The sequence below is a fragment of the Patagioenas fasciata genome, chromosome 4 (assembly GCF_037038585.1).
Source record: "Patagioenas fasciata isolate bPatFas1 chromosome 4, bPatFas1.hap1, whole genome shotgun sequence".
NCBI lineage: Eukaryota > Metazoa > Chordata > Aves > Columbiformes > Columbidae > Patagioenas > Patagioenas fasciata.
The window spans coordinates 13,823,631-13,845,925 of NC_092523.1; the positions used below are offsets into that span (position 1 = coordinate 13,823,631).

The 22,295-nt window shown below is 37.1% G+C and overlaps 1 protein-coding gene across 11 annotated transcripts in view; it reads left to right on the forward strand.

The window, feature by feature from the left end:
* JAKMIP1 (janus kinase and microtubule interacting protein 1) overlaps positions 1-22,295 on the forward strand; it is a 230,294-nt gene that overhangs the window by 147,408 nt on the left and 60,591 nt on the right. For 4 of the 11 annotated variants that reach the window (XM_071808566.1, XM_065836054.2, XM_071808567.1 and 1 more), the window contains 4 exons: positions 1,069-3,237; positions 5,434-5,585; positions 7,290-7,428; positions 9,479-9,734. Coding sequence is in view for 10 of the 11 variants with exons in the window: in XM_065836054.2 (XP_065692126.1) it covers positions 1,069-1,101 (33 nt within the window). In the remaining variant the exon portion in view is untranslated. Of the gene's footprint in view, positions 1-1,068; positions 3,238-4,032; positions 4,233-5,433; positions 5,586-7,289; positions 7,429-9,478; positions 10,175-12,958; positions 14,157-14,837; positions 15,036-15,407; positions 17,625-18,367; positions 18,470-20,382; positions 20,530-22,295 lie in introns of those variants that run through there. The other 7 variants (XM_065836048.2, XM_065836046.2, XM_071808562.1 and 4 more) reach the window with 6 other exon arrangements.

Here is a 22,295-nt window from a genome sequence, read left to right on the forward strand (position 1 = left end):
CTAGATGAGTGTTGAAAATTACTTGAAATAGAGCAATAATTTTACAGCACTTTAAATGTTCCTTCTGAAATTTCCTTAATTTTGTCAAAAATTGAGCACATGCTTATAGAGATGTGTAGAAGAAAGGAGTATTGTAGTACATTTTTCACCTTACCACAATCTGACTTGACTTTTCTGTTCTGTGGAGATCAGAAAGGGCAGATGCTACTTTGCTTACTGTAATTTGGAAAGATTAATGTTAAAGCAAGTCATCAAACTATTGTCTTTGAGTTTCATCTAGCTTTTTTACTCCGGTCTTGATTAGAGATGCTAACATCTGGATGAGCATATTTGTTTTTAAATACCACAAAAAGTATACTGGCCAAGTTTAGGGACGCTATATAAGCATTCTATAACCTGAGATCACCAGCATTTTAAAAATTCCATTTAAAGTATTATGAAATACTGTTAGTTCAAACATTTTTGTGAGTTCAAAGCTTAGGTCTGATCTATTAGATTCCATGATCGTATACCTGATAGTATTATGGGTCCCCTTTGGAAAAAAAAAATAAAATTACAGGTATAATTAGACTCCAGAAAATACGTTGCACTGATGTAACCTACTACTCTTCCTGTCAACAACAACTATTTAACTGTTAAATTCAAGGTTGGTGACAAGCATTTTGAGGGGATAACACAGGGATAATAGCTGTGTAGCCATACAGCTACTCAACTCTCATATTTTTTGGAGTGCACATTATATTGCGATGCTAGTGTGGAGGGTAATTCCCTTTAACTCATCTTGTCAGAGGTGAATCTGTCTTTGGTTAATGTAAGACAGCAAAGTCTATTTTAAGAGACTTAACTATAGTTGGAGTCTTTAACGCTGTTCATTATTTCAACACAAATGTGGTTTATTGGTAGTAATGTTCGTTCTTGTTATTTTGAAACTAATATAAAATTTTGCCTGTGAATTTAGGGCTGGATGCCAACGCTTATTTCTAAATTAATGTCATCCATCTAGAACTCAGCAGACTTTTTCTTTTTTTTTTTGGTTATTTTTGTTTTCTGGTTTTGTTTTGTATACAGGCTATTGGAAGAATCTACGGAGTGAACAGCTGAGTCCACATGCAAAAATATAGAAAATAGTTGTTAAGCAGCTTTAAATTGGTGCATTTTTTTCATAAAACAGTTTACGTAATACTTGAAGCTGCAAAATATTTGAATTTAAAATTAGAGACTTTTTAAAGGTATAGCTTCAAGCTGGAATGATTTGATAATCAAGTAATGACCAGCACAACATAAACACTGAAAAAAAACCTAAACAGCATTTACACTCTCACACCAATCAAACACTGGAAAAAATACAAGTGCAATTACTGGCTGCTGTGTGAACTGTTATCTACCAAATGGTTTTCTTACAGTACTGAGATCTTTGTCTCCATACTGCATGCTTTCAACAAACGTGGTTTGCATTTCACCCAGGAAACACAGAATCTCCTTTTTAATATCGATATAAAAAAGCTAAGTGTTTGACAATAAGTTCTCTATAGTACACAGCAAACAGGAAAAACGAACAAACAAACAAACAAACAAACAACTGTTCAAAGTTGGAAAAGAAGAGAGATTTACAACCCTGCAGTAGTAAAATTCATATTCAATTCATTAATTGTAAATCCAGAGAGAGAAAAGATGGGTTATAGAGAAAGGCAAGATGGTAGATTAAACCAAGAAACTAAAAAAACTTTGAATTGGTAAGAACTGCGTGGGACAAATGAGTTCTTGAATGTTTCTTGAAAATTAAGGCAATAACTTGTAAAGATAGCACTGGGAGAATGTAAGATCTCAGGGTGGCCTGAGAGGTCAGAAAAAGAATGGATGATGTGCTGTACTCAGTTATCTCTTCAAGAAGAAAGAAGGGCTTGAAGAAATGGGTGTGTAGACAAATGTGATAAGCAGAGAAATAGTTGGAAATAAATATCTGGAAATCATGGCATCCTACCAGGTGAAACAACAACAACAACAACAAAATATTGACACTAGCTACCATGAAGAAAAATGGCACAATCTCAACAGGCAGAGGTAGATGAACAGTCAAGGACACTGACCACCTGAACTGCAAGATAAATTCTGGGTGAAGTAGACATTTAAAAAAATGAAAACTGTAAAGAGTTATTTAAGATTGAGAATGGTTAGAAAATTCAAAAAGATTAGGCTTTTCTTTCAAAAAGGGAAAAGCAAATCATTGTTTCAGAGCTGGAAAAGCAATATAAGAAATACATGAATTATTTCTGAAATGTTGAGAGAAACTTAAAATATTAAGAGCACAACATTAAAAGATAGCTTTCTCTCCTTCACATTTTCTTGAAAATAATCTTTGTGTTAAAAGGGCTACACGGAAAGCTACAGATGAAGAGGTCTGCTCCCATACACACACTGAACTCCAACATGAACATAGAGTGGAGTAAGATGATTACAATAATACATGAGATAAAGTGGAAATTGTGATTGAAAAAATAATGCAAGGTAAAGAACAATCAAGGCAGCACAAAGAAAGCTGAGAAAGAGGTTTGTCATAGCAACTGAATATCTCTCTGTTGAAGGTGCAGGAATCAGCCTAAAACTAAGCCAGTTTTCTCAGATGAATTTAGTCTCTGAAACAAGACCAGAGATGTACTCTCCACAGAGTCAGCAGACAAGATCATTTACCTGCTGAAGGAGCTGAGGAACTCCACAAGACTGATTCAGTCAGATGCAGCAAACTGTGGCTTCTGCAAGGGTCTGAATAACCCTGTTTCCTGGTACAAAGCACAATTTAAACTGGAAACAAGGACCATACAGAAGTTTGGAAACTCAATTACCAAAGGAATGTATTGCTCACAATATGTTGTTCAAAAGGATCAAGCATTTAGAGAATGTGTTTTCAAACAGAGATTTTTCATTATTTGGTTAAAGCTTTTAGTGGTGTGATGACAGAATGAGGTCTTCACTGCAAAAGGAAGAGATTTGGCATTAGTCTAAAGAGAAGGACCATAACTAAACAGAGCTTGGAATAACCAAACCAGGTGCTGATGAAGGAACAGAAATTGGAAAGTGTGATTTACTTTGCAAAGAATCACTCTTCTCATAGACATCATTTTGCTCATCACTGCTTTGGAAATGAAACTGCAAGCACAAATGCAAGATGGTCAGAGCATGTGGCTGCAATGGTAAATGCACTGCGGAGACAGGAGATTGTCTTGTTATGAAGCAGAAAAGGTATGAATAGTTTCATTTTCTTAATTTTTATGTGTTTCATTACATTGTAATTCACATGTGCCAGTTTTCTCAAAGAAGCTGGCTGATTTGGGGCACATTTTCCATGACATTCGTGTTTTCCTTCTTTACTGAAAATAGCAGAGTTTGTAGTTTTGGAAAACCTAGTATGTTGTTCCAGTCTTACTATCTATTGCATATTCTTCTTTATTATAGAGCTGGGAACAGGTACAGTGTGTTACCTGACTAAATTCAGCACATGTTAAGATGCTGGACCTGATTTTCACTTCCTGTGACACAGCTTTTAAATCATCTCTCCCAGCTGCATAGGTGAAGAAGGAAACAATAAGTTCCTAATTTCTGAAATGTCGTAACAGCTTTCCTGGTCTTATGCTGAAGTATTCAGTAGTTTTCAGGATGAAACATCAGAAGCTTGGAGACTAATAAATTGTGACGTTTGAGGGAACTTAGAAATAAACTTTATAAATTGTTGTATTAACTGCCATTATATCTGTGAATAAAAGTGCACTTTTAACAAGAATATGTAATAGAAATATGTGAGTAGAAATCAGAGTAATGATTTTAAGAGTCAGTTTAATTCCTACCTGGTTTATTCTCCCTGTTTTTATCTGTTGGCTACATTCTGAAAAATATACCACTAAGACATTTTCTTTTCACACCTTATGAGTTGGATATTGGAGTGGGGCACAATTGAAAATTGCATTAATTTGGCTTCCAATGTAAATTGTTAATGAACAGAATAGCAATGTCCACTATTATTATGTATTCCCTTTGCAGCAGTGTTCAGGGATGCCCGTTTCGGGGAACAGGATGTCTATTCACTTTACAAATAATAAATACAGACAAAATATGAGTGTCTCAAGGGGCTCAAAATTGAAGATGCTGTTCCATTTGGGAAATTATATCAGCCAGGGAACAGCCATGATTATGTTTGCACGTCTCAGTAATGTATGGTCTCTGAGAAGGGACTGGGCTTGGTAAGTCTGGAGGAGATCCCAAAATGGTTTCAGCTTGGTTGTCCATGTGGATTTAATCTTTCTTTGTATTTACACACCTGGAGCTTTTAAGTATTGTGGCTTCTCAAGGGAGTGGCTGAATCTTTTAAGCTCCAGGTTCTTGAGTGGCTGACATAAGGCCAGTGAATGATACATTGGGCCAAAATACTAAAATTTTATGTAAATTGCTATATGTGTGAATAGCACATATCAAAACATGGGGCAATAAGAGAAGAACTGTTTGTTTATTCTTTTTGCAGTGACTTTTTGATATTTTCTACTCTTCAGTGACAAAAATAAATACTGTCTGTTTCCTGGAGAGTAGGTCCAAACTCAGTGGTTAAATTCCAATTATGGATCCAGTTCCAAATCAATGCAAACGTAGCAAAAGCAATTTCACAAATGTGAGTTACAGGACTATACTTACCAATGAGAGTTTCTATAACTGAAGGTGAACTGCAGGCTGAAGAACTTTTAGAGCTATGCTAAAAGAGACAAAGAAACAAAATAGGCTTTCCTTCCCAAGCCTAAGTGAAAAAAAAAATCCTTTTTTGACATAAATTTTTCATAAAATATCAGAGGTGAAGTAGACTTGTAAGTCAAATACTGAATGAAGAGTTCAAAAATTCCTGTTAAATATACCAAATGTTTATCTGAAATACTCATAGATTGCTTTTTAAATAGGTTATATCCTTTTTTAAATCTTCTGTATTGAAACAATAAAAATATCATTCATTTATCCAAAACAAGCACATTTTTGCTGATAAATATACTCAATTTTATGAACTCTATTTAGTAGAAAATCATCCTCTTTTCAAAACTTCAATGCTTAATTCCTTCATGAATTAGTCTAATTGAATCTTTTATGAGGATCTCATGTTCTAAACTGCAGCTCCTTTCATACATGCTGTATTACTTTGGGGCTAATGAAATGAGACTCTCTCATAAATAATAAACACGTTCAGAATTGAGAAGGACTGTTCATTTGATCAGCAGAGTCTTAGACTCTCCTTGCATGCTTAGACTGCAGTACATTGAGAACATAATAATTTGGGTTTTTTTCGTCATGGGTACTTCAGCTGGGAGAGAACAAGGATTTTGTTACTGTGTTAAAATGCCCAGTAATGAAGGATTTGATATGCTGGATTTCAGTGCTAAAATTGACACTTCCTGGATTTTCCAGGAATTAGAAGATGCAAGCATACCTGATCAACAAGTAAACAGTGCTGGAGAAGATAATTTGAACCTCAGAATAAAAGAGCTGGAAAATTCTGAACAAAAGCTGAAAGGTATTCTAGAGAACTACGTGGAGTCAGATTCTATCCTAAGAAATAGGTAAATAAAGGTTTTTTTGCATTCCAAATTAATGTGACAAACCTACTCTTCCCTTTGTTGCATGTACTTGTTGTCAAATAACACATGCAAAGCTAGCAAAAAGAAAGACTTTCTGTGTTTTTAGGGTGCCATAAGATGCATGTATAAGTGTCTTGCGTAGCTGTCAGAATAGAAATGCAATGTTCAATTTTTTGTTTTATTATCTAATTCAGATTTACAGCATAATAAAAAATATTGTTGCAAATAACTAGACAGCCTTCTCAGGATGTGTTATTCTTAAATATTCAAAAGTGTAAATTTTGTCTGTAATATACATCCCTTTCCTTTTAAGTTGAGTTAATTTGGAATTTTGTGTTTAAAAAAAAAAGTTGCTTGTTTCAGAATGTTTAATCTAGTTTAGCACGTTAATGTTAATCCTTGCACAGGTGCCATTAAGCACTAATTATGTAGTTGACTAGAATAATAACATCAAGGTTTTGATAGTCAGCAACTGCACTGTTCCAAACAAAGCCAAATAGTTAAAAGGATAGAAAACATAAATGGCATTCAAAATAGTTATTTGTATAATTTCTTAATTGTTTTGATTCATCAAGGGATTTGGCCAGAAATGTTTAAATAATGGACTTTTTTCAAAACAGTTATGTATCCTTTTTAAATGGAAGCTTTCATAGGAATGGGCCTATTTTAACAAAGATTTCAGGGAGAGGAAAATATAAATGAGGGGAGGAGCCAAGTGGAAGACAGTTGAAGGTTGCACGAAGAAATTCAAGGAAGATACGGTACAGCACAGTCCTGAGGGACACAGGGTGTAATGTGTGCACCTCTGAGATGAGAAAAGAGGAGGTTCTAGTACCTGCCATGGGAGATGAGAGACTGGAAAGAAGATTTCCTTAACAAGAAAAGGATATTTCAGAATTCACAGCTACCTAAAGCATTGAGAAAAATTTGATATCTATGCTGAAAAGGGAAGGAAAACCTTAAGGAAGACGTGAAGCCTGTTCTCATAAAATTATCTTTTGTATTCCTCCTGTGTACAGGAATCCCATCACATCACACCACATCACCTTACTCTGCCCACAAACCTGGATTTTGACAAAATTTAGGTTTGCTTTGCCTGTTGCTATTAAAATGGTAAAGTCAATACAGTTATACACTGTAGGTTTCAGTACCCACTGTGAGTTATGTTAAAGTGAGATGTTTTACCTGCACTGCAGTCAGCAAAAAACATAGTTACTTGTAGGTTACCTGTAATATTCATTTTGATGGGAAGTATTTATCATTATCATCAAATTTGAATTTGCTAACCGTGAACTTAGCAAAATCCTATGATCAGATACATATAGAGACCAAAGTGTTGTGGTTGCCTTTATGGTAAATTGTTACTTCATTTAGCATGCCAAGTTTCAGTGAACATTAATCTTGTAAATGTGTTTGCTTGTGGTTTTCATATAAAGCCAGAAGTGAGAAAGTGAACATGGACATCTTTAGCAGTTTTGAGAGTCTCCAGTGTAACGTGCAAACCCCAGCAGACTTGTTAAGAATTAGGTGTTTATTATTAGTGATCAACAATTTGTTATTATTTTACTGTTGGGAGAAGAATGGAAAAATAAAGATAAATTGATGCATTGCTGATGACTGCTTATCCACCCAGAACTGTACTGTGTGGTATTTACTTAGCAGAGATCTTCTTTCTCACTATCACAGGATGAATGAGCTGGAGAGGTCACACAAAACACTTCTGGTGACGACTGATCAACTAAATGTGAAGTTGCACCAGGTTGAAAATGCAAATATGCGTGTTAAAGGGAAACTGCGAGACATTCGGGAAGACCTGATCAACTTGGTAAGGAAGATACTGTTTCAAATGACCTAGTTTAACTTCTCTTTGTGGTAATAATTTGTAAGTCAGTCTCATCTCCAGCGTTCTCTCTGTTTCTAAGCAATAAATCATCTCTTTTTCTACAACCAGAGGAATCAGAATAACTTTTTGGTCTTTTTTTCCCCACTTTCTCTTTATCCAATATTTTTGACCACACTACCATTATTCCTCTCATTTGGGCTCTGAATCTTTGAGATATCTGTTCCCACTTCCTTCTTTTTCCCCAGAACCCACACAGTGTACTCCTTCTCCTTAGATTGGACTTCATCTTTCTGGCTGCATAATAAAGGTTCTATTTTTTTATTCCCTGCCATATACGACACAAGAGCATAACACAGCTAACACAGCCTGTTTTCTGTATAAAATGCAGCTGCTCAGCTTGTCATCTGACTCCTGAATTGCTCACACATTTTCAAGCTGGGTCACACCTGTTGCTGCAACCACTTTAAGCTTCCTACTTTTAGTTTTGTGTCCTCTTGCAGCTTTCCCAGGTTGATTTGGGTCTTGCCTTCTTCCCTGTGATGCATTGGTGTGTGGGCCACCATTCTGCCAAGCCCTGCTGGTGCCAGCCCTCCTCTGCAGAGCACCTTTCACTGGAGCACGCTGACCTCCTGCATTGTCAAGAACGTCCCGCTGCCGATTTCATGCCCTCACAACTCCCTCTTCTGCATGCGTGTTCCGAAACCCTCAGCCCTTGCAGCAGAAAGCTTTCATTCTGCTGAGTGCTAGTACTTCTTCACATGAATATTTTGTATCAGGAAGGTCAGCTCTTGGCTGATAACACATGACTGGCATTTCTACCTAGTTTGCAGAGCTCGTTGGGTGGATCCATGAAAATAGAGAAGAAATGGAAGATTTTCAGAAATAGTCTCCAGTGAAACAATATATTTTGATTCTGTTTATCATAAGATACATTTCATTTTCTCAGCATTTTAGGTCACAGCTGAATACTCTGACAGGACACTCATAACGTGCAGCAAGACTCATAAGAATAAACAATAGTCTTTGCTTTTTAATTAATAACAAAATGTATTTTTCAAGACTCAGGAAGCTTAGACATACATGTATTCCCATCAACAGTTAACCAAACAAAGTATTATTCCAGACCTACCTGACTTTGTGTAACGTTTCAGTCTGGTGTTCCTCCTGTCCTGTCCTTGCCAGTGAACCTCTCATATGGGAAAGCACTGAAGATTGAAAAATCTGTCCTAAATAATTCCTTGAAGAAATACAGAAATGTCCCTGTGCCTTCAGTATTGCTTCGAAGTTGCCACAATGGTTCCATGATACCGATGGTCTTATTCTGCTCAAAACAAGGGCAGCATGGAAATCATGAAAGACTCCTCTGTCTTTCATCAACATCTTTCACCTCTATATGTTGCTATGTTCAAATATACTTTGGTGCAAAGGAAAACAGCAAAGTCTTTCTCAAACGGATTCGAAAGACCTCTGTTCCTTTCTCCCTTTTCGGGGGTTTCATGAAAGGAGCTGACAGACGACAGGTGTGGTGAAGGGCAAAGGGCAAAATCTTGGACTCTGGAAAGCACGTGTTCTGTTTGCTGTAATAGAACTGCGGCTTCTGTGCCTGTAACATCTCAGACCTACACAACTGTCAGTGTTAAATATCTGTTACTGTGTAGTTCAGAGCTGGTGGTATGGATTCCAGTTCAAAGGTTTCTTTTCATTTAATATGTACTGTAGAACATGTAAAAGAAAGTGGTTAAAAACTTTCTGCATTTTATGTAGTAGTAGATGGTGGGTGACATTGTGGTTTGTTTGTTTGTTTGTTTGTATGTTTCCTACTGAGAAGTTTCAGTGATGGCTGAAATGACACCACCACAGGGTTGTTTTGCTCTTAATTTGCATGGCTTCACTGTCTTTAAAAGAATGTTACTTATGACATCCCTGAGTTTTCAAAAAATAAGGGCAGAATTATTTCAAAATTAAGAAAAATAATAAAGGAAGGAGAGATTTAATATTAAGATGTTAACCATACAACTCACTGACATTGTAGGTTGAAAAGCAAGGAAAGTCAGAGAAGAAGCAAAAGGAAAAATTACGTTGGCTTCAGGAGCAGCTGAAGACAAAATAAGATGAAATAAAGAGCCAGTCAGAGTATTTTGAGCACTACAAACAAAGGCAGAGACAAAAGACAGCAGTGCTGAGAGAAAGGGAATGTTACCTTCGGGGTGAGGTATCTAGGTTGGAAAAGCAATTCCTACATCTTAGTGCCCATATTGCTGTTTTGACATCCAAGATAGAAGAGGGAATGGTGCAGTATCTCCAGCAAAAGCTGGAATCAATGTTCAGTGGGACTCGGTGCTGCAAACACTCTGACCTGGAAGTAATGAAATTGAAAACTTGCATTGAAAATGTGAAGCATGACGTGATAAGCCACCTTGAGGCACTTCAGCAAAATTTGAAGTTTTTCAGAGAAAAAGAGGAGTATGACAGAAGAGAACAGGCAGACCTGTTGACTGAGCTCCAGTACTCTCAGGACACTGAAGACTTTCTCAGAAGAAAATTGGAAGAATCTTGCCGTCATGTTTATAGCCTGAAATTATCTAAAATCAAACTACAAGAAAAAATGGAAGAGCTTTTGGATGAAAATAAAACCTTAAAAGATCAAGGTATGGTAAAATTTAAAAAGAAGAAAGAAAAGGACTCACAATTTACAAGACTGGAGAATAGAGGAGAGAGTGTTGATCTGGTAAGCAAAAATAAGGCAAAATATATTTATATCTTTATATCACCTTGGATTACACTTGTAGTTAGATGTGCAATTGAGATGCAAATGTTAGGCTTTTTCCTTCCTGCATTTATTTCCCTTTATTAATGGATTAGTACTTCACAGTATCTAATTCACACTCACTGGAATCGGTAGTTGGAGCTTCATTGTGTGTCAGTGCTTTTTCCGGGTGCACGTTGAGGGTACTTCAGAAATCTTGTTTCCTTAGTTTTTAAGTGATGTACTCAAGGCAAGAGGTCTCAGTTGGTGCTAGAAGTAGAGGCCAGAAGAACTGCTGAGACCTCTGTCTCGTGGACACCATTCAGTGGAGGAATACACATATGGTTGGGTGAGTTTTCGCATGTTATTCATGCCCAAGTGCTGAAGAAAAAAGCACAGCTGACAATAAATCTTGTATATGAGATTTTCTAGATAATGGTAAACAAGGGAAAATGGATACAGTATTCATGATTGGGAGTGAGTTGAGATATTCAATGGTTTTGCTGCTTCATAGCATTGTGATATGCCCTGAATACACTGAATAGGACTTGTTTGCTTCAAGCACTTTGCTCCAGCATTGCATGGGAAAGCTCTGCATATGCTGAAATATGGCATTCAGCTTCTGCCAATTCATTTGCTGACAAAGAACAATTATTTTCACAGAGAGGACTCACACAAAGTTATATTCTTTGTGCACTGAAGTGGAGTGTATTTTTATTCTGAGGATTTGTTAAATAAATTTAAACCAGCTAAGCCTCACACTCAGCTACACCATTCAGCTTGTGACCTGATATCCCAAGAGCTCTTCTGATTTTATTATAACTGCAGTTAACCAAGAGGTAATGGGCATGAACAAAGCCCTTTGGTGTAGGAGGACAATCAGACTGTGAGTACTTCCAGAACCAGGATAAGGTGGAGAGGATCTTTTGTCTGTAGAAGCTGGAAGCAATAAAGATGAAGTTTTTTAACCTGGTAGTTGAATTCAGCATTGCAGACATGGTGATTTTGTACCATTAGTGGCTTTGCAGTCCCAAAGAGGCAAGCTCCAGGAGGTTCTCTTTGCGTGTGAGAGAACAAGTGGTAAGGTCATCCTGCAGTAACTGGCAGCAGATGGGTGACCTTTGTGGAGAACTCAGAAGCTGTTCCTCCCTGCACATGTCTCCATACCTGCGCCGAGGTGGCAGAAGGACTGAGTGCTGTTGCTTATTTTTATACTTAGCCTGAACCATTGCTGTAGTTACTTTAACTAGTGAGTTCACTTTTCTTGGAAATGAAGAATAAGGTTTGAAAATATTTTAAGATATTTCTAGAGGAACTTGCACAGATTTTTAAACAGGTACAACAACCAAGTGCACTATGAGGAGACAGCGCTGTTAAAATCAGGAGGAGTGAGGGCTTTCAGAGCCAGGGAAGAAGTAGTGGAGAATTACTACTGGTCTGAGAAAACTGAGTAGAGGAGAAAGTGAATGTTGAGTTATTTGAAGATGTGAAAGCAAGCTATTAATATATCAGCTGAATAATTGCCTGAGACTAATCCAAAAAGTCTTCAAGACACAGGACCAATTCCTGCAAGTATTTCATGCTGTACCCTAATAAAAAGTTATTTTTTTCCTCTACACAAAGTTTTGTAACCATTTCTTTTCTGAGTATTAATTTACAGCTGTATTATCCTAGGAGGTTACCCAGTCTCAGTTACTCAGTCTTTGCTATAAATGAGCAGTCCAGAATTTTTGTCAGTTTACTTTGGTTTGCTACCCAGAAGGCTCTATTCCTTAAATACTGTATATAGCATCAACAACATCAAATCTTGTATCTTCTGCATTTCTGGTTGTTTTTTCCTCCTCTTTTGGTACTGTTGCCCACTCACTTGGATTTTTTTAGTAGAAAATGGCTTGAGATGGCAGGGAAAAGATATCAATATCTATCATAAAAGGAGGAGGGAGACATCTGGTGTTGTACTGTAAAACTGGATTGGACTCTTTCCCCTCATTTTGTGTTTTACTAGCACCTACTAAAATAGAATTTCCCAATCTCATTACCTTGATCTTGTAGTAGTCAAGTCAAATAGTTACAAGAAAATCCTATTTGAGCTCATCATAGTCCATCAACAACTATAAAAATGAAAAATTGTGTGCAATACAAGAAATACTTTCCTGCTCTTACTTTCCTGGAAAGCTGCTTATATATCATTTTTCAGTGAAAGAGCAATTTCACAACCAGGAAAAGGCAATTTGTGAAGACAGGCTAATCAGACTCCTGTGAAATACATGTGGTATGAGATTCCTCAGTAAATATCATGTCATGCAAATGGCAAGCACATCACTTATTCTTGAAAACTAACCTTAGCCATTATTGCATCTTGAAGCACTATAATTGTTTCCAATTAGGTGTTTTCTTCTGGTACTGTAGAGGTGAACTGCATCTCAGGGAGCAGTGTAGTCATGTAAATTTTGTTGGAAATTTGAATTTCCAGGTTTGGTATTGGAATCCTGTCTGCAATATTGCAATTGCAACCTATGCGTGAATGAAAAATGCTCAAAGAGCAGCTGTTTCCACTTGTCTGTGTCTTGAATTATCAGGCAGTTTCTAGATATGAATATTTAGGAGTCTGCTGAAATAATTGGTGAAGGCAAAGTATGAAACCCTGAGCAATGCAGCTTTCTATAGGTTTCACATGGCAGTGGAGGTCTTGGTTTCACAGTATGATGTTCCTGGCATCCAAGCATTGTATCTTTAACATCATTTTGTATAACTTTCTTTTGACAGAATCCACATATCAATAAAGAAAAGATATCTGGGAAGAAATAAAGGCAAACTTGCAGGAAAAGAATGAGTGTGTTTTAAGGAATTAACATTAACTTCAATATTACTGAGCAACATGAAGGAAGAAATCTTGGAAGTGTTATGGTTTCCACTTTAGTCATGCCTCCCAGTCAAGATCTTCCAATAGAGCGTTATAATGTGGCAACTGATTTGGGTTGAATCAAAATTATTCTCACCAGTGATCTTGTAGAAAATCAAGTGGCTTTTTCTGATTCACTATAGACTAAAGACTCTAAAGTCATTGCTTTTCCCATCCTTATGTATTTTTAAAGCTGCAGCTCAGCCTATAGGGACCAAGTTTGTTTTTTGCTAACATTTGATGCAGAGTAGTGCAAAAAGACAAAAATGACTGTGTTGGTTTGTTTTCTGTACTGAAGCTTCTTTGATTACCACCTCGACTATACGTTTTGTTGATAAAATGCAATCTGAGTCTTCTGTTCACTAGAAACGAGCACAGTGCATGTAAAATGTGACCTGTTGTGTATCAAGCAATAAGGGTATCTGCTTTGCACAAGAAATTGTCACAATTTCCAAATTCAATCGGGGAGTCAAGTTAAATGTCAAGAACAGAATATATAATTTACCATTAAATTATCAATGGGAAAGAAAATTTTATTTGGAATTATTATTCTACATTGAGTTTTCCAACCTAGGAACAGTTGTCTTCGTAGCTGTGCACTGAAGTATTAGTCTAACTCTCCACTTGATCGAACTTTCTTTTGTCTTTGTTTGTGAGCATATAATTTACTCTCTATTTTGATAGTGTTCCAGCTGTGATCTGACATATAACATGCTTCTTACTCAAATTTTCTTGCTTAAGTCTTTGTAATGTATGAAGAAAACATTAGGGGAAAGTTTAAAACCATGATATTTACTAGAAAATGTTGGAACAAGAAAAATCTATGGAATAATTGCAACTATAATGAGATAATGGGTCTTTTGAATGTAAAATAGGAAATTTATGTGCCTGTTTTTCATATCACAAACACCATGTATATTTGTATTTTTTTTCCTTCCCCAATTAAGAATGGAGATCTAATTCAAGATGACGTTCAAAATCTGAAATGGGAAGCAGTCTTGGATTCACCCAAAAGCAGAGTTACTCAAACTCCAGTTGTGCTACTACGTGCTAAAGAACTTGGTATGAAAGCAAACTGGAATATTTACTTTTCTGTCTGTGCAATAAAAAAGTAAAGTTTATTTGATTTGTGTGGTATGCATGAGTTAAAAAGTATAATACCTTCTAAAAGCCTCCTAATCTAGAGTCTGTATCTTGGGAAGGTTAAAAAATAACTATTTGCTAGTATGATACTAGCATTTAGATATAAACTTTCTCAAGAAATCCCAGAACTTCCAAGAAGCTACAAAGATGAGGAATTAGGAGATACTTCCCATGTCCTCACTGAAGTGTTAGGGAATGCTGTGCAGCAGCTAAATTTGCTTTTCAGACCAAACAACATGAAATCTCCAATCTTGACGAATTGTATCAGGTAAATTCTTCAACCCAAATTAATGGTATTTTTATAGCAAATTTCAATGTATGCAAATGCAAGCTTTTAACCCAGAAGTCTGACCCTTGAGTTTTCATCTGTGCACTGTAATGAAATGTATTTTCCATTTTTAAATGTTTTGAGAATTTTTGGGAGGACCCCAAATATGCCTCATTTTAGAGGTTACTATTTATGTTTGCTTATGAAGTTTGTTTTCTTGTTTAATGCCATGTTTATCTCTGCATCATTGGTGAAGTATGCTTCTCTGGTAGAGAAGGTAGTTTTGAGCATACTCTCACTAAAATATTTTTCTGTTCAAAACATCTGTTTAGATGGTTTTGGATTTGTTTTTCATGTAACTGTCTGGGAGTGACATTACACTTGTCCAGTGTTTTACGATAACAGAAACACCAGGATCTAGCTGTGATGAGCTAAAGCAGATGCAGGAGCTACCAGAAGAACTTCTACCAGTTTTGGAACACAATTCCAGTGCCTTTGCAAAAGTTGTTGGTCTAGCTGAGACTGAGCAGGTGAGAAGAAAAGCTACCACTATTCTTCCTGCTTTGTGCACAGTGAGTCTGTGAATCTTCAGATAAAATGAAGAGTTGGTTTATTTAAAGATGAATATAAAAGTAGCTTTAAATCATAGCTACTAAAAATGTTATTCAAGATTAATACAGGTGTGCACTAAGAAAATTATTTACTTATTTGAACCTCATTTGTATCATTACTCATTGATAATCTTTAAATAATTTTAAAACTCTATCTGGAAATATTTTCTCATCTATCTGTAATCAAATATTTTATGCATGAAGTGAAAAATAATTATGATTATCAACACAGAATGATATGTCTTAGCTTATATTTTTCGGTTTGAAACATTTCTCTTTTGCTGTTACCAGGTCACCCTTGGAACAAAGAGGGCAGGTGCTCTAGAAGACAGTTTCACTTTCTTCAGATGTACCCCAAGTTATTGTGCAGCAAGACTATTTCCCCCTTGTTCTGAGAAGTTAACTAATGGTGAGACAAGTAAGGAAACCAAAGATGAAGAAAACTTTTCTCTCTTGAAAGAACAAGGTCTAAGTCTGCCAGCAAAGATGTTCCCTGTTTCTGTGGTTGAAGCTTTGATGAGGAAGAAGCTCCAACTTACTTTGTTAGAACCTGAAAGTTACCATGTATCAGCTGTCACCACTATGAAGAAAGTGAGGAGTTTGTATTTCTGTGAGGCAAATACCAGTCTGTGCTCTGATGGCCTCTGCTTTGTTGCAGAAAGAGGGTTTTCTGACAAAACCTCTGCACATTTTTGTGGAAAGATGCCTTACATTCTGACTGAAATTTTCACAGTGTCTCTAGAAAAATACCACATGGAAAAACCTTGGGAAAACAAGCAAATCCTGCCAAAAAGCTTAAGTGGAAATAAATCTTTGGATGAAGTTATTAATGATGGAAAGTATCACAAAAAAGTCTTTAGACAGAAAGCTGAAGGAGAGGAAATACAGAATGAGAAAGCCCAACCGCAACAGATGACCCATGTTCCTGAAGAGAGTTCTAAAGTTTTAAATAGAACTGAATTGATCAAGCCTGGGAAGCCAGGAATGGAAGACAAAGACAGCCCAAGTAGTCCACAGGATGTCCAAAATTCATCTGTTCATTTTAAAGACTTTAAGAAGCATTTTGAAGGGAACGCTGAACTAATGGATAAACAAGGAAACCTCTCAGAAGTCTGCATTTCTGATACAAATAAGGTATATAATAGAGAAGACATAATAAAAATGGAGAACAGAGAACAATCTCAGAAACCAACTCACCAAACAAACCCTTCCAGTATTATTGGCTTGAAAGAAAAGAAAGATCAGACCCTGAAACTATGTGAGCCAAATGAGAACAATTCCTCATGTCAAAAAATAGCTGCTGAAAACATGCAATATGCACGCTCTCAGAATTTTCTTTGGTCACAGGAAGAGAAGTATCCACTCAATATATTGTCTCCTGTGCAGGAGAGGGCTGTGTGTTTAAGCAAACTGTTCCTGTCAGGGAGCAATTTTTATGAGTGTTCGTGTCATCTGTCACCACTGGAAGCTGGCAATGACCGCAATGTGAAAATATGTGCGCTGGAAAAAATGGTGGCTCTCTGTTCTCAGAGGATATTTCTACTGATGCAAGAGAACAAAAATTACTCAACAAAAGTCTGTGTATTACAACAGGAGAATGAGAGATATGCTCAGATGGTGCATGCACTGGAAGAGGAGATGGATGCATATTTTCAATACATTTTAGCAGTAGAGGAAGCTAACATTGTTTCGTTCCAAAACTTACTTAATGAGAAAGAAGTTACTGGTGAATGTTATAATAACTTATCAGAAGAAAACACCGTGATCCCAGGAACATGTTTTGTTGAAACCTTCTCCAAGAACTTCTTATGCCTTGAAGAGAAAGGTAGGAATTCTGAAAAAGAGTCACTGACAATTGCATCAAATACACTTTCCAGGAGTGTTTTATCCCTAGATGGAAGGAAAACGAGATATTTCCAGCTACTTTCTGACCTGAAAGAAGAAAGAAGCAAATGCTTCAAAGAAATAGCTCAATTATTACAAGACAAAGAGAACTACGTGGCTAAATATAATGAATTATTACAAGAGAGAGATGGAAATTTACAAAGGATATATCTTTTAGAAGATGAAAAAGAAAATTTGTTGGGCTGTTTGGCAGAGGTAAAGCGTGAACAAGACAAATACAGGACTTTGGTTTCAGAACTTCAAGAGTGCAAAACCAGTAGTTTTCAAACTATTTCTGATTTACAGGAGGAAAAATGTGTAATGAAAAGAGAAATAGACAGAGTCAGGAAAGAAACTTCAGAACAGCTTGGTGAATTTCAGAAAGCAAATGCAAACTTCCTTTTAGAAAATAGCAAATTGAAAAAATTAGTATCTTCCTTGGGTTTCACCTACGAAGAGCTGAGAAAATATAAAAGTTTGGGGATGAAAGAAAAGATAGTAAAACTAAAAGAAGGAAGTCAGCAACATGGTCTTAAGCCAATGAAAGTTGAAACAGCATGTGGTATAACTCAGACTGAAGGAGTGCTACTTACAGACCCCTCAAACTATTATGCTGGAAAAGAGGTAAATAATAACAACGAGAAATGTTATCATCTGGGATCTTCTAAAGAAAGTGGGAGATATAAATGTCATTTGGAAGATAAAGCTAAATTAACTTTGTACTATAGAAAATGTTGTAACCTCTTATGTACTGGACATCTGAGGTGCTAAAGTTGACTTTGAAATAGAAGGCAAAATATCAGGGAGTTTTTTTTTCTGAAAGGTGCTTTGGAGAATTTTAAAATGATACAGCAAGCTACAAAGCTAAAAAATTATACTTAGAGGAATACATTGTTTGGGCATTTTTTAAGGTTCTTTGTGTTCTTGCAAAAGAAAAAGCTTCTGGTAGAGCAAATTAATTTCCATGAAGTTCTGTTATAATGGTGAAGTATTCAGATTTGTGAAACAATCACATTATTGAAAAGTATTCACATGTTCACTTAGTAACTTCTATTCTAATAAGCTAGGGTTTTTTTCTCTTTTGATTTTTATGAAACATATGCCTATAGACAGGGCGTTTATTTATAGTGGATTTCTTGCCCATGTTTTTCCACTGTAGTCATTAATCTTACACCACGGTGAATTCCTACAGGAATTACTATGTTCTTGTTGAGAATAATAAACAAGGAAAGATTTACCTCTAATATCTCAATTTTATGCAAATGCTGTTAGTAATTCAGATAGAATGAATCCATATATTGTTCTGAAAAAACAGCCTGACATTTTATATGAGGGAGTGGAGTCACATCTTTCTGTTCTCTATCTAGGGCAGCACATTTGAAAGCTACAGTGTGATGAAAAAGCAAGTTGAGAAGGCAAAAGAAGAACTGCAAATACAGCAAAAGGAATTAGAAAAATCAAAAAAAGAGGTAACCTCCTACTCTGCTGTAGCTCTAAGGAGCCAATCTGTTTTTTTTTTCTTCTTTTCTTATGTGGCTATTCTTTCTGCTAGGATTTAACACTCTTACAATATAGGGAAGTTGCTGATCTGCAGAACCAAAATGTATCTCTGTGATCTTTCAGTTAAGTGATAAGTTGCACAGTAATTTGTGGTTGGCCGAAACTTCAGGAGAAGCTGCGTTTCTCCAGCACACTTTGACAGATGCTGAGTGCTTAGTAAAGACAGAAAAACTGTTGCAGCCATCTCTGAGCAGGTTACTTCCCTCCCCATTGCTAGGAATGAGGAGTAGAAGGCTGCATAAGCAGGAGGATTAAGGCAAATCTGAATGCAGTAGTAGTTTTTGAATGAGAGGAAAAATAATGTAAAATTTGACACTGTCAATGGATCTCACTATATCCAGTGACGGTGCAGAGCTTGCACCCTGCCCTATCTCTCAATATCTGTGTAGTTAACATGAAGTCCAACACCACCTATGTGGAGACTTGTTTGGATGTCCAGTTCTGTGCCTGTGTAAAGTAAGTCTGTGGTTTTAACACCAAGGAAGCTTTCAGTGTTTTGCCTCTCCACATGCATTAGTTTTTGCATTTCTATATTTTATTGAACAGTCTCCACTCTATGCTTATCTAAGGAGAACATATTGCCTTTGTGGCAGGCATGCAATTGTGGGGCAGTTTCATGCAATAACAAACACCACCCAAACTCTGCCACTGGCAATGACAAGTGTGTTGAGTGTGTAAAAGAGCAGTAGGATTACACATGGTGGGTGCCAAAATGATTGTTCTTTGGCAGTTACTTTGTAGGACTTCCCAGATTTTAGGTGTGGCAACTGGAATGAAGGAATGGATTTGGATGAGTGTTTGGATGGTTGTTAGGTATCACAGTATCACAGTATGTTTGAGATTGGAAGGGACCTCAAAAGATCATCCAGTCCAATCCCCCTGCCGGAGCAGGAACGCCTAGGTGAGGTTTCACAGGAACACGTCCAGGCGGGTTTTGAATGTCTCCAGGGAAGGAGACTCCACAACCTCCCTGGGCAGCCTGTTCCAGTGTTCTGTCACCCTCACTGAGAAGAAGTTTTTTCTCAAATTTAAGTGGAACCTCCTGTGTAAGGACTTCTGATCCTGATATACGGATATGAAAGAGATACTTTGATTTTTTTTTATTATTATTTTTTTAATCTTAATAACTTGGGTCCTTCTAATCCTTTTGGGTGTGACAAGGAAGTTGTATGTCACAGCTACATCCCCAGTTTACTTGTAGGAACATGAAGCCTTTGCTTTCAGAAGGGAGAAGCAATGATCTCTCATATGAGGGAAGGAGTTTGAGGTCAGGCAACCAGCTGATCTACAGTCTGTTTGGTGTGGTGGTGTGTGTAAGTACAGAAAATGCGTCCTAGAAGAAATATAAAGGTGAACATACGGAGGGCTCTTTTTCCCTCCACTGCATTTTTCATTTTTGACATTTCTCAGGAAGACTTCTTTTCCCCTAGTTGACAACATCTTATTTTCCATTTGCTCTGAGGGCTTTCAAAGAAAATTGTGAAATTGTGAGTGCATTCACCACTGCTTTTTTTAGCTTTATTCAGAACACTCAAGATACCTTCAAATTTAGAAATCAGTTTAAAAATTCATCTATTTTTCTGCATAGCTCTAGTTAGATATGTTTCTATAGGACTTACTTTAAAAGTCTTACTCATTTCTTATAATACAATTATAGTGTATTGTGTAGTTCCATTTATTTTAATCAATTTACAACAATTTAGAACTTGTCATGTGGATGGAGATCAGACTCAAGTCCATGGTTGTAAGGTGGTATTGAGAAATGATGCTACTGCTAGACCAATTACGCTAAGTAATTTTGTATTTGTATTTTTCCCGTTAGGCTCAGAAATGGTACATAGAACTTGGTTTTGCTGAAACAAGATATGAAGAAATCAAAACTCATTTGACACAAGCTCTCTCAGAATTAGACCGTCTTAAAAAAGAAGCTGGGGACAAAATGCTTGTAAAGCAGCACTGCAAGTTAATGGTACGTATGTAAATGAATGGAAAAAAGATTATCCTTTTGGAGAGAGTGTTTTGGATGCAGAGAAACCCAATATTGCTCTTGGCAATAGATTTAAAGCAAGGACAGAGTACCTAGAACCACTTCAGCTATAAACTTGAAAGTAAGCAGATAGTATGCAAGGTAGACCATCTCTCTACAGGGTAGTCTGGGCTCTACATGGTCATTAGTGACATCTCCAGTTTTGAGGAGGACTCTTGTCCTTCTCTTTCTAGCCAGAATCCATTTCCAAGGTATGGATTTTCAGGTGGCCTTAGTGAAAGGTGTTTCCCTTCCATTTTCCTCTGCCTTTATTTTTCTGTGGTTGGAGAAGTCTCCAGTATTTCCAGTATTTGGCCTTTGCTTTTAGTTGCCCTGAGTACTAGATTTGGACACACAAAATGAAGTTGTGATGCTGAATATTTGGTGGAGCAACTTCCACTGCAAGTGAGCAAGTGGTGTGGGTTAATGAGGAGCCAAAGTCTGTAACTGTTGTGGACACCTCAAGTGTTTATCCCTCAAATCCAGGAAATCTTCCTTTCACATGAGGGAGAGAAAGTCTCATTGGAATGTATCTATATCACAGAAATTCTGGCTTTTCTGCAAGTGAAAGCTTTTTGAATTTTCAGGTGGCTCTGTGTCTTGATAAAGTTTTTAGGTTTTCCACCAAAATGAAGTGTTTTATGAAAAAAAAATGAATTATTGAATAATCTTCTGGAAGGAGCTTTCATAAAGACTTTTCAGCTAACCTTGAAATTATTTCTATCCCCTTTTTCCTCTAAGCATCTTCAGTCAGAATCACAGAATGTTAGGGATTGGAAGGGACCTTGAAAGATCATCCAGTCCAATCCCCCTGCCGGAGCAGGAACACCCAGATGAGGTTACACAGGAAGGTGTCCAGGCAGGTCTTGAATGCCTCCAGAGTAGGAGACTCCACAGCCTCCCTGGGCAGCCTGTTCCAGTGCTCTGTTACCCTCACTGTGAAGAAGTTTCCTCTCAAAATATAAGTGGAACCTCCTGTGTTCCAGTTTGTACCCATTGCCCCTTGTCCTATCATTGGTTGTCACTGAGAAGAGCCTGGATCCATCCTCGTGACCCTCACCCTTTATATATCTGTAGACATTAATGAGGTCACCCCTCAGTCTCCTCTTCTCCAAGCTAAAGAGACCCAGCTCCCTCAACCTTTCCTCATACAGGAGATGCTCCACTCCCTTAATCATCTTTGTTACCCTGCACTGGACTCTCTCCGGCAGTTCCCTGTCCTTCTGGAACTGAGGGGCCCAGAACTGGACACAATATTCCAGACGTGGTCTCACCAGGGCAGAGTAGAGGGGAAGGAGAACCCTCTCTTGACCTACTAACCACCTCCCTTCTAATACACCCCAGGATGCAATTGGCCTTCCTGGCCACAAGTGCACAGTGCTGGCTCGTGGTCAGGGAGTGTTTCCATTTTTTATTTCACGTATGTTTTGTGTGAGAAAGAAGAAGATGTGCAAAATACCATGTCTCAGACTCATCCTCAGGATTTTATCACTGAAAACCTGATCTAATCAATCTTGATGTGTCCAACAATTGCTATTGTTCTTCTCTCTTAACACAAGAGGGAGCCAATAAGTTTGGTACAAAGCATGCACGACTTCCTTGAATGCTGTGCATAGGAGGTTATATGGTCTTTCTGCAGTATATCATATATCTGACCAGAATTTTTAGCTTTATCACTGAAACGTCTAATCTTTTTAGACTCTGTGTAT